At 44.2% G+C, this 16,557-nt stretch overlaps 1 protein-coding gene across 1 annotated transcript; it reads right to left on the bottom strand.

Moving 5' to 3' along the window:
• Window positions 1–11,466: 11,466 nt before the first annotated feature.
• On the bottom strand, window positions 11,467–16,095 carry RPS4X (ribosomal protein S4 X-linked). The gene is made up of 7 exons (XM_059679928.1): window positions 16,018–16,095; window positions 15,240–15,317; window positions 14,634–14,814; window positions 14,366–14,463; window positions 12,995–13,166; window positions 12,088–12,245; window positions 11,467–11,631 (listed from the first exon to the last, which is right to left on the bottom strand). The coding sequence occupies exons 1-7, from the start codon at window positions 16,018–16,020 to the stop codon at window positions 11,530–11,532; spliced, it is 792 nt and encodes a 263-aa protein (XP_059535911.1). The 5' UTR covers window positions 16,021–16,095; the 3' UTR covers window positions 11,467–11,529.
• Window positions 16,096–16,557: the final 462 nt, after the last annotated feature.

Raw genomic sequence — 16,557 nt, 5'->3', positions numbered from 1 at the left:
TTACTTCTCTGAGCCTTACTTTCCATCTCCACAAAGAATATAATGACACCTTCATCACAGGCTTGATGAGAGGCTCAAATGGAATTATCTGAGACTATGACTCAGAAGTTCTAAGAGCTGAAAAGATGTGAATTCTACCTTGACCTCTGCCCCCCTCCATATGCAATGCTATCATTAGGTGACTCAGAGGAAAATTTATACCAAACTGTAAAAAGGGGAAGAAAGTCTGACCAAGTTTGGATTTTTCCTGTGATGGCTCCTTTGGTAAAATTCTTGGAACTACCAACTATCATATTCTTTTCCAGAAAGTTTTGTTGTTGTTCCAGCTTTCTGAATGCCCTAAGCATTTAAAAAAATATGTTTTTATTGGTTTCAATTTCAGAGAGAAAGGGAGAGGGAGTGAGAGATAGAAACATCAATGATGAGAGAAAATCATTGATCACCTGCCTCCTGCATGCCCCCTCCTCCCCCCCAACCACTAGGAATCAAGCCCGAAACCCAGGCATGTGCATAACTGGCTCATGGGTAGATGCTCAACTACTGAGCAACATCAGCCGGGCATGCCATAAGCATTTTTATTGAACAATCTGGCTCTGGAGAATATGGATTTGGAAACTGTAATGAGTCAGACACATTTCCATTGGCCAGAATCAGCTAACACTCAATAGAGTTTTCTACCTGCCAGGGAATGTTCTAATTCATTTTACCCTTGCAACAAACCCTGTGAGGTTGGTACAACTATTGTCCCCTTTTTACAGATGGGAAAGCTGAGAATTGGGAGGGAAGGTGAATTGATTTGCCTAATGTTGAACAGCTAGTTTATGTTGGTGGAGATTTTGAACACAGACAGTCTTGCTGCAAAGGCCATATGCTTAATCACTGTGCTATACTGTCTCTTGTCACACATGTGAGAGACTTGTATCCCAAGGAGGGACTGGAGGCATTAAGAGAGTGGGATTAACTTTAAGTAGCCTTTCCCATGGCTAGAGACCCAGCCCCAAGCCCTCATCCTCACTGCAAAATACACTAGTGCTCAAACTGGCAGTGGTGCCTGTTTGGGAAGGCACCTGTATATGAGAGGTTTGAACTAAATACCTTCCAAAGGTCCTCTCAATTCAAGGAGTTGAAGTGTCAGCTCTGTATCAGGTTTGCCAGCTGTCTGCTCCCATAGGAGGAAGCAGACCCTTTGCAGTGCCTAGCAGACCTTTTTCACCTTGTCCTCTCTCAAACAGAGGTGTGCACCTGCCCGTGCCTTTTTCACTAGGCACATCTGGGAGACCTCATTCTTCTACAGCTGGAATCAGCTTCTTTATTCTGATGATGGTCCAGACTTCCTCTTAGAGCTCTAGAAACATCTCTTCAGCTGTCTCCCAGAGCTCTTCTCCGTAGTGTCTCTCATGGACCTTGAACTCCACCTGCATTGTGAATTCAATGGATGTCAGAAACTCTTTCTCCTTCCATGTTCCTCTTCTCGAGGAATGACTCTTGCCATTTATCCATCTGCTTAAGCCAGAATCCCAGGAGTTATCCTTAAGTTTTCCTTGCCCTCACTCCCACATCCCATCAGGCACCAGGGCCTGTAAATGTGACCTCCTACATATCTCATGAATCCACTCTTTGTACCTCTACCACTTCCTCTCTAGTTTAAGCCACCACCATCTGAGAGATGAAGTAAAAAGCAAAAGCCTTCCCCTGCCCACTCTGCCTCTTTCTCCCCTTTCTAGTCCATCCTCCACCCCACAGCCAGGGTGAGTTTTTTTTAAGCAAATATAGGTGTCTCTTCCCTGCCCAAAACTCTTCGATGACTCTATTTCTCTTAGAATTAAGTCTAAATTCCTATTTACATCTGATGAGGTGTGGTGCTTGCTATTAGGCAAGCCATTTTCCAGGATGGGTTCTGGAGTCTATATCAAACCTTGATCCTGATGCCAGATGGGCCACCAATGTGACTTTTGCTATACTCCGTAACCTCTCTAACCTGCAAATTCCTTTCATTTGTAAAGTAGGTTTGTTGTGAGGCTGAGAGGAGATAGTGCATGTAATGTTCTGCAAGGAAGCAGTTGAATCGTTCACTTCAAGTTAGACCTTATGATTATAAAGGTATTGGTAACAGCCACAGAAATTATTATTTATTTAATCAACTGATGAATCATTGTGAATAATATTATGGATCTTGTTATGTTGTATTGTATATTATTATTATATTAATTTGGATTTTATGATTGTCACTCCAGCCTCACCTCTCACAACCCTCCCCATCTGTCTTCTCTAGACTTTCATTACCACACACTCAAGCCCCCACCCCAGCTGTCTTACTCTCTGTCCCTGAAAAGTTTTTCTCTCCCCATCCTCTGATTTCTCTAGCCCCTTTTTGTATTGCTAAGTCCCTTTCATTATGGGCTCAGGCATCAATTCCTCTGGAAAGCCTTTCAAACCCTCCCCCAGATCACTGTAGATGTCTCTTCTACAGGCTCCCAGAGCACCCTGTGCTTCCTTTCTAGAGCTTCTATCACACCACATTTGTAATTATTTACTTGTCAGACTCGTGGATTAGGCCATCATCTTGGCAAGGAACTCTGTCTTATTCATCACTTTATTCCCAGCTTTTAGCACTACTGGACCCATAGTAGTTGGCCAATAAATGTTTGCTGAATGAACAAGAGACTAACCTGGCACCAATCCTCTCTACCAATCCCCCACCCCCTGAGCCAAACCTCTTCAAAGCTAAAAGCTGCTGAGCACAGAATCAGACTGAACCAAAGCCAGAAGGTTGACCACCTGGTCACTGCAAGAACTTTCTGTCATTGCCCTAGAGATATTTCTGTCTTTGGTTTCACAACCCCCTCACTCTGTGTGGGCTTAGTGAAGGTGTGTGCATTGGGGGTGGGAGGGTAAGGCATATTGATTCACTTGCCTGAATTTCATTTTTGTCTTCTGTAAAGTGCCGAATAAGGCCCACTTGGCGGAGTCACCTTGGAGAGTCACTGAGGTGGCACATGGAGATGCTTTGTAAACTGCAAAGGTCTGCATGTCACACCTGATGATGGTCAAACACAGAAAATGTGTTGCTCTTTGGCTCAACTCCTTCCAAGACCCCATATAGACAAGGGCCCTCCTGCTTATACAGCATTATCTCTAGCAACCTGGTTACAATTGATTGACATTATCGCTTTCTTGATATTTGGCAGATTCCTAGCCTGTGGCAATATGCTGGTCACCATAGAGACCTGAGAAGCACCCTTGTGCATTGGTACCACATTTACAAACCAACATTTAAAGTGGATTATTTTTCAGTTGGCTGATCTCATCATTCAATGTTGATTTTATTAGTTCCAATTTCAGAAGGTGACATTTTCTGACCTTGTCCCATTAAGCAAAAGCAAAAACTATAGTTTTTTGGGGGGAGGGGGAGTGAAAAAGTACAAGATGTGCTTGGGGAATGGTGAGGAAAGAAGACATATGGAGAGGAGATTTTGTAAGGGAACTATAGGATATACCTCTCATTTATTCATTTACTCACTTGTTTAGCATCCGCAATGTGCCAGTAACTGGGCTAGCTACTGGGCATATAGTGGCGAGCAAGATTAGCCTTATGGACCTCATACTCTTTTGGGGAAGACAGACAATTAAATAGACAATTTTAATACAGTGCAGAAAAATCTATGATGGGAAAACAGGGAAATGGGGTGCTATGGGCCCCTAACCTTTCCAGAGGTTTCTCAAAGAAAGCAACATCTCAGCTGAGACCTAAAGGATGAGTGAGAGTCAGCTAGAAAATGTAGGGGAGGGGTCAAGCAGGGGATGGAGTGGAAAAAAAGTTCCTGAAAGAAAATAGTATCCAAAGAGTATGAAGAGAGATGGGAACAGGGTAAATATGAGGACCTAAAAGAAAATCAGAGACTATAGAAACAGAAGCACTGTGGGAGAGGAAGGGACTGGAAAATGATGAACTCTATTTGGGAAATGCTGAATTTGACATGTCTGGGGACCATCCAAGAGATGTCCAGGTGACTATGTGGGTCTGATATCCCAGAAAGCAGTCCTGGCAAATAGAGACCTGGAGTTGGGAGCTGCTGTGTTGTCCTTCTATTGAGAGGATGGCTTAGCACCAGACTGGGGAGAGCTTGCAGGATAGCAGAGGAATTTCGACCTGATTCTACAGACAGTGCATTTGAACAAGACATTTTGGAGACATGACACAATTTGAGTTGGGTTTTAGTGGGTTGGGCTGCAGTGTGTAGAGGGGAGACTTGGGTGGGAGCATGCTGGAACTGGCTTATACCAGCTCATGGGAACCAATTGTTAACTTTTCAGGAATATTCTCAGCCACTTGTTCAAATCAGCCATAATGAAATATGTAAGCTATAAAATATTTAAATTATTTAAAAAATAACAATAGACTTAAAATTAAGTAAATTATATTAAATACAAAGGTAATAAGTAAATACTAAAAATTCATTGCTCCTTAATTATTTTACTACTAGAGGCCTGGTGCACAAAAATTTGTGCACTGGGGGGGGGGGGGGAGAGGGGGTCCCTCAGCCCAGCCTGTGCCCTCTTGCAGTCTGGGACCCCTCGGGAGATAACACTCTGCTGGCTTAGGCCTGCTCCCGGGTGGCAGAGGGCAGGCCCAATCCCTAGGTGCAGCCCCTGGTCGGGCTCAGAGCAAGGTCGATTGCGGAGTTGGGGCGCCGCCCCCTGTCATGCATAGAGCAGGGTGATCAGGATGTTGTGATGCTACCCTCAGTCACACTCAGGGTAGGGCCGATTGGGGGATTGGGGCACCGTCCCCTGTCACACTCAAGGCAGGGTCGATGGGGAGGTTGCGGTGCCACCTCCTGTCACGCACAGAGCAGGGCCAATCAGGGGGTTGGGGCACTGCCCCCTGTCACTCACAGAGCTGGGCCCATCAGGGGGGTTGGGGCTCTGTTCCCTGTCACGCACAGAGAAGGGCCCATCAGGGGGTTGGGGCGCCGCCACTCTCACACTCAGGGCAGGGCCGATGGGGAGGTTATGGCTTTACCCCGTCACACACAGAGCAGGGCCCGTGGGGGGGGGGGGGTTGGGGCGCCGCAACCTGTCACACAGAGCAGGGCCGATCAGGGGTTTGGGGCGCCGCACCCTGTCACACACAGAGCCGCAGGGCGATCAGGGGTTTGGGGAACTCCTCCCTATCAGGCACAGAGCAGGGCTAATCAGGGGGTTTGGGCGCCTTCCCCTGTCACGAACAGAGCAGGGTGGATAGGAAGGTTGTGGCCCCGCCTCCTGTCACACACAGAGCCGCAGGGCGATCAGGGGGTTTGGGCGCTGCCCCCTGTCACACTGATCCCGGTGCTGGGAGGCCTTGCGGCTCCGCTGATCCCGTTGCTGGGAGGCATATTACCCTTTTACTATATAGGGTAGAGGCCTGGTGCACGGGTGGGTGCCAGCTGGTTTGCCCTGAAGGTGTCCTGGATCAGGGTGGGGGTCCCCACTGGGGTGCCTGGCCAGCCTGGGTGAGGGGATGATGGCTGTTTGCAGCTGGTCACACCCCCTTCAGGGTGGGGGTCCCCACTCGGCTTCCTGGCCAGCCTGGGTGAAGGGCTGAGGGCTGTTTTCAGGCTGGGGGTGACTGAAGCTCCCAACCGCACCTTTTTCTCTTTTTTTTCTTTTTTATTCTGGGCCAGCTTTAGCTTTGAGGCTTGGCTCCAGCTCTTAGGCCTCGGCTGCTGAAAGTAGGTTTCTGGCCTTTGCATACAATGTTGCGATCCTCCTGGCTGAAGCCCTGCAACTAAAGCAGGTTTCTGGGGTTTTGTTTATCCTCTATATCTGTTACATAGTTGCTTAGAGTTGCAGCTCAGAGGCCTGCAGTGGCAGGCGGGGAACATTGGAGTCCTCTGTCACTGAAGCAAGCAAGCCTCATGTTCACTTTAAGCTGCCTGGCTGCCGGCCGCCATCTTGGCTGGCAGTTAATTTGCATATTGCCCTGATTAGCCAATGGGAAGGGTAGCAGTCGTACGCTAATTACCATGTTTCTCTTTTATTAGATAGGATTAGCTATGAGCATGAATTTATATAGACCTATTGCATCTGGGTGGTAGAAATGCTATATTATGGTGTGTTCTTCCCAGCTCCCGGTTTAGTGACATCATGGCATAGCTTGCAGTGGGCCATGGAAATTTGTAAACACTACAAATCAGCACATGATGCTTTTGTCAATTGTCTAGAATTAGGGAAGTGATGGAGAAAATGTTCTTAGAAGTGTCTTACAACCGTTACAGTGTGAGTAGTACAAAAAATTAAGGAAATATTCTTTTAGTATTAAAAAACTATTATCCAACTCAGCAAAATAGTTGCTGAAATCATTGACAAACAAGTGAAGTTCTAAATACAGCCTTGTTTCACTTTTGCCCTATTTGTTAATGCAAACAAAAATATCAATGAACATTCTTGTCAGAACTACATAACCATAGGATACAAGAAGTTGGCAAAAATCAATAAAAGCATTCTGTGACAATAAATTGGCTATATGGAATTCACAGTAAAGAGTATTGCCTAGTTTATTATTATTTATAAGTTGTGTTATATATCCTTTATATCAGAATTTATACTAAACCTATACACACAGACACACACACACACACACACACACGCACGCACACACACATTTTTCCCAAGGAGCTAGTTGTTAACCATTTATCAGTACATCACTGATTACACATGTTCACTACTGCTAGAAAAGCTAAGAAAAATACATGAGCATATTCCTAGAAAGGCCCCAGGAATAAACTGAAAAGCTGTTGGCTCTTGGGAAGTTTCTTCTTTCTGTTATTATTATTATTATTATTATTATTATTATTAGGCTGTTGGTTGTCTCCTAGGAACATTCTTTGTTCTTCTTATTTATTGTTCAAACAGTACAACATTCTCAAAAGTCAGAATGGTAGAGAAGATCAGCCCATTAACTTCTGCCTGTGCAGAGCAAAACTTTTCATTCTCTCTTGGGGCTTTAGGATTGACCTTCGGATCTGGGGAATTTTCCAGGCCCAACAACCTGAGGCAGATGAATAGATTCCCCTGATTCAGGATGGAAAAGTCATAGTGAAAAGAAAGCATCTTTCCTGAGATCTAGTTTATACCCAAGGTAACATGGAAATTAATTCCTTAGGTGGAGCCTCTGAAAGCTAGCACTTGCCATCTCTTGGCACCAGGCAACTCAAGGTCATGCCTGCAACTTACTTTCAAAGGGTTCAGAAAAATAGGTGTGTGTGTTCATGTCTACACAGAGAAATAAAGCCATTATGGAATCTAGCTGATGTCTATATAGGTATTCATCATTCTACTCTTTTGACTTTTCTGTATATTTGAAAATGTTCATACTATAAGCTACATGTCTTACAAAAGGAGTCAGTGCAAGGAGCTTAGACAGGAGAGTACCTCTCATGTTCAAGAAACAGCAGGAGGCCAGTGTGGCTGGAACAGATTGAACTGGAGTAGAGTAGTAATAGATTATAGGTCAGAGGCCAGATTGTGGGGGCCTCATAGGGCCTCGTGATCACCGTGGGTTTTAGTCTGAGTGAGTCAGGAGCCATCAGGAGCTCTACGCAGTGACTAGACCTGACTTAAACACTTTAAACAGGATGCCTCTGGCTGTTAGGTTGAGACTGTATGGGGGCAAGGATGAAAGCCAGATCAGCCAGTGGCGAATACTCTAATCCAGCAATTTTCAAACGGTGTGCCACAATAATTTTTAAAACATGCAACACCTGACTATTTAGTCAGGGGCACTGATCTCTTTTCCCTTAGATCGGTGGTTCTCAACCTTGGCTGCACATTAAAATCACCTGGGAATCTTTTTAAAATCCTGATTTCTGGGCCTCATCCTCCGGAAATTCTTTTTCTTTGTTACTAATGTTGTGGCCTCACCCCATAACAAAGAAACAGAATTTTCGGAGGATGAGGCCCAGAACTCAGGATTTTAAAAAGATTCCCAGGTGATTCTAATGTGCCGCCAAGGTTGAGAACCACTGCTTTAGATTGACAAATAAGAATATGACAACTGCCAACATAACCATGGCTGCCAGTATGAATGCTGTCTTGAACTATATAGTTCCATCTTATTGGTCACATCACATAATTAGGTTGTGTCTGACTGGTTAATTCTTGGTACCAGAAATCCTTATATTCCAGTATAGGCACCTGATTTTTAAAGAAAATGTTTTTACTGATTTCAGAAAGAGGGAGATATAAACATCAATGATGAGAATCATCTATCAGCTGCCTCCTATTGGGGATCGAGCCTTACCAGGAATCCAAATGACCTCCTGGTTCATAGGTCAATGCTCAACCATTGAGCCACCCCAGCCGGGCTGGGCACCTGATTTTTAAAAAAGTAACATTGGAGTAAAAATGGTAGGTAATTAATCTTTTTTGTAAATCAATCAAAGTTATACCCCTTTTTTTGGGTTAGATCAGCAAAAAATATATATATTTTAGTGTGCCACAGAATTTTAATTAGTTTGTGTGCTACAAGATGAAAAAGACTTAAAATTGCTACTCTATCCTACAATATAGACAAGAGTTGTTTGGCAGCTCAGGCCAAGGTGGTAGCCCATGCAGGCGATAAGTGGTCCAAATTTATTTGGGAGGAAGGTCAGACAGCATACTACTTGCTTCTTTTATAAGTTTATTATGAAAAATATCAAACACATATAGAAATAGAGCCATTAGTGTAATGAACCCCATTGTACCCATTACCCATTTTTAACATTATCAGTACATGGACAATTTTGTTTCATTGATCTTCATCACCCACTAGATCAGTGGTTCTCAACCTTCCTAATGCCGTGACCCTTTAATACAGTTCCTTATGTTGTGGTGACCCCCAACCATAAAATTTTGTTGCTACTTCGTAACTGTAATTTTGCTACTGTAAACAATATGTAATTATATATGTGTTTTCCAATGGTCTTAGGTGACCCCTGTGAAAGGGTCGTTCGACCCCCAAAGTGGTCACGACCCACAGGTTAAGAACCGCTGCACTAGATTATCTTAAAAGCAAATTCCAGATTGCTTCTCATTTCTTCTGCAAATCTTTCAGTATGTATCTCTGAAAGATGACTGATTACACAGAAAATTAATTTCTAAATACCACCAAATATGGATTCTACATATATTTTGAAGGTAAAGCCAAGAGGATTTCCTAATAAAGGTATATGTGGAGCATGATAAAAGGAAACAAGTCAAGGACATGTCCAGTGTTTGGCCTGCGTAACTGGTAAAATGGAATTTGCCATGACAGATTGGATAGATTGGCATCGATCAGGGAGCAGTGGGATGGATATCACTTTCTGTGGTTTAGCAATGAGAACACAGGATTTGGTATTAAAAAATCAAGATAGGCCCTGTGGTTGGATGGCTCAGCTGACTGGAGTGTTCTTCCATACATCAGAAAAGGTTGTAGATTCCATCCCCGGTCCAGGTGCATACGAGAGGCAAGCAATTGATATTTCTATTTCTCTCTTCCTCTAAAAATCAATGAAAACATTTCCTCGGATGAGAATTAAAATAAAAAAAAAATCAAGATGTCAGTTGTGAACTATTAAGTACACAAGTCCTAGATGTTTGTATTCTTGTTCTTTCAAAGTTGTGTTGCCCTGATGGGAGCATGAAGCCGCCCTACCAAGTTCTGCTTGTTTCATTTTGGAACGTCTGCCTCCTTGCTGAGATGATCCGTAACGTCTGTTAAGACTTCATAAATCAAATTGGAAGCCTTGAAAAGCCCTACAAAGAGCTTATTTTATTTGGAAACTTTTAGCTCATTCCCATGATACAGGCCACTTTGGCCGAGTCTGTTGACATGATCTGGTGTTAGAATGTCAACTTTTCCCACACTGGGGTTAGTTGCTAATAAAAAATTTGTGCGGCTTAAAAAAATTAAAACAAATTTAAAATGTCTTAAAAAAAATTATGATGTGAGGAAACTGCAGCTGAACACACTAGTTCCCATTATGTAAGATGGCCGGCCTATCAGTATTCAGGAAAAAACTTGCACTTGTGGAACCAAGTTGGAAGCCTCATACCCATTTGCTTTGGTTCCTTAGCCGAGACTTAGAACCTATAAAGTGCAGCCAAGGTGGGTGCAAGAGAACCCACCAACATTCAGGGACCCTAGTACTTGGGACTTTTCAGCCTCACTTGCCCATTCCTCAAGGGGGCACCAATTTACTTCTAACCGTGAACCTCACAATGGCCTGAACAGGTAAGATTCCACTCTGCTTCTACTTAAGCGGAGGTCCTGAGGCCCCTGCCAGTGGTGATTTGGAGTTTGCAATTTGTCAAACAGGAGAGTCCTGTGTGGCCAAATCTGGGCTTGAGACTCCTGGATATGCCTCCTTTAGATGACTGATTTGGATGATGTTCAGTTATTCCAGACCAGTATTCTGCCACTCTTGACTCAGGCAGGGGCCAAGACAGTTCCTCAGCAGGCCTCTTCTCTGAACCACAGGCCGGGGAAATCAGGGATGACCATTAGACACCCCCAGTTAAATATAGTGATTTGGCACAGATGCATCATGCATGCCTCAGATGGAGAAATATGTCCAAGTTTTTCAACCCCAAACCTGTCACGGTGGGATGACTTAGGGCAGCGGTTCTCAACCTGTGGGTCGCGACCCCTTTGGGGGTCAAACGACCCTTTCACAGGGGTCCCCTAAGACCATCCTGCCTATCAGATATTCACATTACAATTCATAACAGTAGCAACATTCCAGTTATGAAGTAGCAACGAAAGTAATTTTATGGTTGGGTCACAACATGAGGAACTAACTGTATTTAAAAGGCCAGAAGGTTGAGAACCACTGATTTAGGAAGCCTGCATAGATTGTAGCAAATAATGACATTAAATGAATGTGAAGGTTGGGAAGCCTGGCTATGGGAGACAAAGTTGCTTTTGGTTTTTGCAAGACATGCTTTATAGTGTAATGGGAATAATTGCTGGTTGAGAAGGCTAACAGCAAAAGGCAAAATAATTTTTGGAGAAGACCCAGGGCTTGAGATGAATAGGTATAGGACCTGGCACCTTACAGCAGGGGCACTTTTGGGGTTTGGCAGTCAAGTCCCACCTGACATTACAGGGTCAAGAAAGCAGGAACAAGTTTATTTTCCATACACTTTCTGTTTTGCAGAGACCTGAGGTTGGAGTTGAGGACAGCAGTGGCAGGAAGACCAGAGATAAAGGAAGGCACTGATTTTCTTTTAAAGTCAGGAAGACTTAACAGGGTAGACAAGGTCTTGGCCAAGTCAAGGGCTGCTGTTCCTTCTTTGTCAGGTGTGTTCTCCTACCCAAGCCCAGCCTGTAACAGACACAGGAAGGTAAATAGAATGTCTGAAAAATTCCATCTGCTTTACATGTTATAAAGTAGAATAGCAGGAAACTAAATTAAAAAAATAAAAAACCCAACCCTCTCATACCAAAAAGGCAATTAATCATGCTGTATTATCTTTAATTAAGTACAAAGACTTTTCCAATCATGTCACCTAGAGCTCATTTCAGCCACTGCTCTGTTTGGCCGCCAGTCTCTTGTCTCTCTCTTCAGCAATGGTGAGGCGGATACCCTTTCCACGGGGTAAGGAAATCCAAGGTTTGTTGCCCTGAAGGAGAAAACAAGAATCAAAACCTGCTATACACCAACTCCATTAGCAGTTCAGCACATTTATCATGTCATTTAAAGGAACAGAAGCCTGCTTGTGAAAGCACTTAGCAATAGCCAAGAAGTCTTCGGACACTTGGATGCTGGTTTTTCAGAAACATTCACTACTTGGAGCCATTCCCCTAAACCTGCTGCCCATATACGTAAATGCAAAATCTACAAGGCTGATGATCGCCATTGGCACTTTTTACCAACCAAGGTGATCAGCCCTCCCGCTGCTTCTGCAACATTAAAAAAGCACAGGTCTGCCCAGCCCCACTCTATGTGAGCCCTATCCCAGAAGAAGCTTCACACTAGGTTCTGCACAGCCAGTCAGTCCGTCGGGAGCTGCAATCCCAGCAATACCTGCACTTACAGGTTTTCCTTAGACTGGAGAGAAGGGAAACCCAAGACTTACTTTGCCAATTACAAAAATGTTGGAGAGCCGGGTGGCAAAACTGTTGCCATTGGCATCTTTCACATGAACTACGTCAAAAGAACCAGGATGCCTCTCCCTGTTGGTGATTACGCCAATTCTTCCCAGGTTAGCACCGCCGGTCACCATGCACAAGTTACCTAGGCAAGAAGGAATAATCTGCTATTACAACCGAGTGTATTACATGACAGAGACAGGTGTAAGTTCATTAATCCCTTCTCTCATTCAAATTTACTCCTGTGGATCTGTTACCCAAGCCAGGCCTGTTAAGATTTCTCCCATCCCTCCTACACACCTAACAAATGTGAACTCTACTGCACCCACCTTGCCAGGTCCAAACTATGTCTTGCCTAGACTATGCTGTTCTTCCAAGGCACAATGACAGCATTAACAAGAGCTCTTGTTACAAAGAGGCTGGCTTGCTTTTTCACCAGACTTACCTGCCCAGCCCTCAAGCTGTTTCCACGGATAGGGGAATTTGAGACATCTAGAACAGGGCTGAGAATATGCTTTGCCAGGCTTCACCTCAGCCATCCAGAATATTCTGAGCATTTGGGCCTTAGAGTAGCTACACTCTCCAGTTTCCCTTACAACAAAGGACATCTAGCTTCTGTTGCTAACTAGGCGCATGGGAATCACCTGGAAGATTCAAACAAAAACTCTGTACCTAGGCCCTGTGCAAGTGATGACTGATGAAATGTAATTAATAAAAAAATTCTTAAAAAGGGGTGGGGGTGGGGGGAGAGAAAAGCAAAGAACAGCTCCTGCAGGGAAGATGGCACAGAAGGGATAAATGGTGATGGAAAAAATAAAACAAAACAAAAAACCCAGACAGCTCTTACAGCTGGGCTTTCAAGAGAATGCCCAGGTAGTGTAGAGGCTTGCTTACCAGTGTCAAACTTGATGAAATCAGTAATTTTGCCTGTCTCCAAATCAATCTGAATGGTGTCGTTCACCTTGATGAGGGGATCAGGGTAGCGGATGGTGCGAGCATCATGGGTTACCAGATGAGGGATTCCTTTTGTGCCCACAAAGATCTTCCTCACTTTGCACAACTTGTACTAGAAACACACAAAGGTTAGCTTCATTTAGTCTAGTGCACATGCACTATGCTCCACAGTGGACAAAAAGGTTCTTTCAAAGCCACAAACTGCCAGGTTAAAAATGCAATCAGCAGCCAAAGGCATCAGCTCTACATAGGAAGTGCTGGTTTCCTGAACGACAGCAGAATGGGTCCTTGACTTTTCTTGCCACCCTCCACAAATTTATCTTGTACATTGCGCCTCTCTCTAGGCTAATGTCACAGTGGGATTTTCCTTGTAGCAGCACATCACCCCATGTTAAAATCCAAGGCACGAAGGCACCATAAATCCTAATTCCTCCATGGAGTGGGCTGATCACCCTCCTTTCCCCAGGCTGTTTAAGCCTCATGGAGCCCCTGAATTCTTCCCTCGCCATTCCTAAAAAGTGCCTCTTAGTGGCTCCCTGTGCATCACAACTGAGTGTCTCAAGAACTGCAATTGCATTAGAAGTTAATCCAATCTACAAATACCTCACAAAATGTTTCAGCTTTGGATTTATCATTCCCTGACATTTTAAACTAAATCAAATCACCCCGATGTCATGAACATACCCTCCAGCCTGCCAATAACAAGGCAGCTAAGGAAGTTAGGAGTTGAATCACACACATCAACCTTCATTTACAGCCAATAATTCAAGAAACCATAAACCTTTGTGTAAACCATCACAACAAATTTCATACAACAACCAATGTCTATAATCTTTTTTCAAGCTATCTCAAAATAGTGCCCAAGGATTTTTAGTCTCCTCCATTAACACCTTTCCCCTTCCAGAGTAATGGAGACATGACAAAGGGCCAACTGGATTGGACTAGATATTGGTTTTCTAGTCCTTTATCCTTAGAGGACCCTTATTTTAGGTAGTCATAAATCCTTGCCTTTAAAAAAGACAACCAGGAAGTCACAATTCAACTGGAATTTATCTCTGTCTTAAAAATCTGTTAACTTGAAATGGGGGTCAGTTATTAGACATCCAGCAACAGACTGCTATACAGCTATTAGAAATGCTTTTAATAACACAACAGGAAATTGCATATATGATAGAATTTAACCAAATTGTTAACTGGACATTTCCAGATACAAGATTTTAAGTAATCTTAATTTACCTATCTCACCCCAATAGACCAGCCCATGTACCTAAGTAATTTTACTGAATGAAAACCCAGTCTGCTTGCACTCACCTTGGCCTCCTCAGGAGTAATACGATGAACTGCAAAGCGGCCCTTAGTGTCATAGATCAGGCGGAAGTTCTCTCCAGTCTTGTCAATGCTGATGACATCTGATATCAAATAGTAACTAAGGTTACTATAGTGACCCCACTATCCCATGTTGCATAACTATACCACAATAAGAAAAAATAAAATGCTTCCCATTTAAAACAACATGGATTCCTAAGGCTAATAATGAGAGCTACTTAATGTTTTAAGGAGCCAAGTACTAACCACTTACCCATAAAACCAGCAGGGTAGGTTATATCGGTTCGGACCTTGCCATCAATCTTAATAAACCGCTGCATGCAGATCTTCTTTACTTCATCTCCTGTTAGAGCATACTTAAGTCTGTTCCTTAAGAAAATGATGAGAGGGAGACATTCTCTCAGCTTGTGGGGACCCGTAGATGGCCGAGGAGCCTGTGAAATGATTTTAAAAAACACCCTCTCAAGCTATTGGGATTCACACAAATCCACCTTCCAAATCCCGAGATCCATTACCTAGACTGTCCATCAACGCCCCCCTCCAATTTAGGTCAACAAGAGGTATTTAAAGCTTACACTATTCCATACCTTAAAATTTTATAATATTTCTCCCCCTTCAAAGGACCAGGCCTGTTAAGTACATGTGAGTCCTGAGTCCATGTAAGTGTACTATGTGGTATGTGGAATAAATGAGGTACAGAAATCTTATGGGAGGCACTGCAGGAAACATTATGAACACATCAATCAAGGATGTCTGACATAAAGGAACGTAATAGTATACAATGTGTCCCTTAAATTGTATCAATTGTATCTCAGTAAAACTGCCCCTTGAAACAAAATTACAATATAATGATACTTACAAACACACCAGTCAGTTTATCCAGCATCCAATGCTTTGGAGCTGCTACACGCTTCAGATGCTTCTTGGGACCACGAGCCTGGGGAAGAGTTTTGTAAGTATTTTCATGTTACTGCTTAAAAGTGTGTCTGCTTCTCTAAGCTTTTACTTTTTCTAGGACACTATACTGGTGAAACGGACAGGGGTTGAACTTCTTGGCACACAGCCAGCCGGCAACAAAAATGTGGACCAGGACCCAATCTGTGCTTCTATTTATTGATCAAATATAAAAGTTTTCCCAACACGAGCGTCTGGTGGCGATGAACCTGATCTCAGCACAACCACGTGCCAACAGCTGCTTCCCTTCACCCCAAAGCCAAAAGCCAACACTGGCTTTCACTTTAAAATGCGGAAGCCTATTGAATGCTGTGTACAGATGCTTACTGGCCTCAGTTCGCAAAGTAAGGCCGTGTCAAAAAGACAATGACGAAGAAAATCCTTTTCTGCCAGTTGCAGCTGCTGCCCACCAGCCCTGGCCCTCCAGGTCCCGGCCTGATTAGAAAGCCGCTCCTCCCAGCCGGGGAAGTATGCGTGGCCCGCCAGAGACCAAGGCCTTCCCGCCAGAGCCACCTATCACCTCCTCCGTCGCTCTCCAGCCCGCCTGGGCCAACCCTGCAGGCCAAACCCCGTTTGCCTCCGCCCGGGCACTCCCTGAGAGGGCCCCAAAACTCCGGACAGTCCCGGCCCTGGGAGGATGGAGGCTGATGGTATCCCAAGAGCTCGCCAAAAAGTTGTCTTACCATGGCTGCGCTAGGCAAAGAAAGAGGACCGCCTCTTTCCGGTGCACCAAGAAAAAAGGGTCGAAGGCTGCGCGCGCCGACCTTGGATGCTCCGCCCACCCCACTCTTTCAAGGGGAGCAGGAACTATCTTGCCACCTGCTGGTGGGAGGTCATAGATCCGGAGCTTGGGAAGGGCCGCTGAAAAAGGGTGTTTCCAAAAAGCAATCTCCTCCCTCCCTTTCCCTCCCTTCCTCCTCCTCTGAGTCACCTGATTCTGTGTTAGGTGCTAGAAATGCCAAGATGAGCTAGGCCAGTGGTTCTCAACCTTCTGGCCCTTTAAATACAGTTCCTCATGTTGTGACCCAATCATAAAATTATTTTCGTTGCTATTTCATAACTGTAATGTTGCTACTGTTATGAATCGTCATGTAAATATCTGATATGCAGGATGGTCTTAGGCCACCCCTATGAAAGGGGCGTTCGACCGCCAAAGGGGTCGCGACCCACAGGTTGAGAACCGCTGAGCTAGCAAACTTCCTGCCTTCTAGTAGAATGCAAAG

The sequence above is a fragment of the Myotis daubentonii genome, chromosome X (genome assembly GCF_963259705.1).
Source record: "Myotis daubentonii chromosome X, mMyoDau2.1, whole genome shotgun sequence".
Classification (NCBI taxonomy): Eukaryota; Metazoa; Chordata; class Mammalia; order Chiroptera; family Vespertilionidae; genus Myotis; species Myotis daubentonii.
Note: the sequence above shows the minus strand (reverse complement) of the source record. Positions and strands in the feature narration are given on the sequence as shown.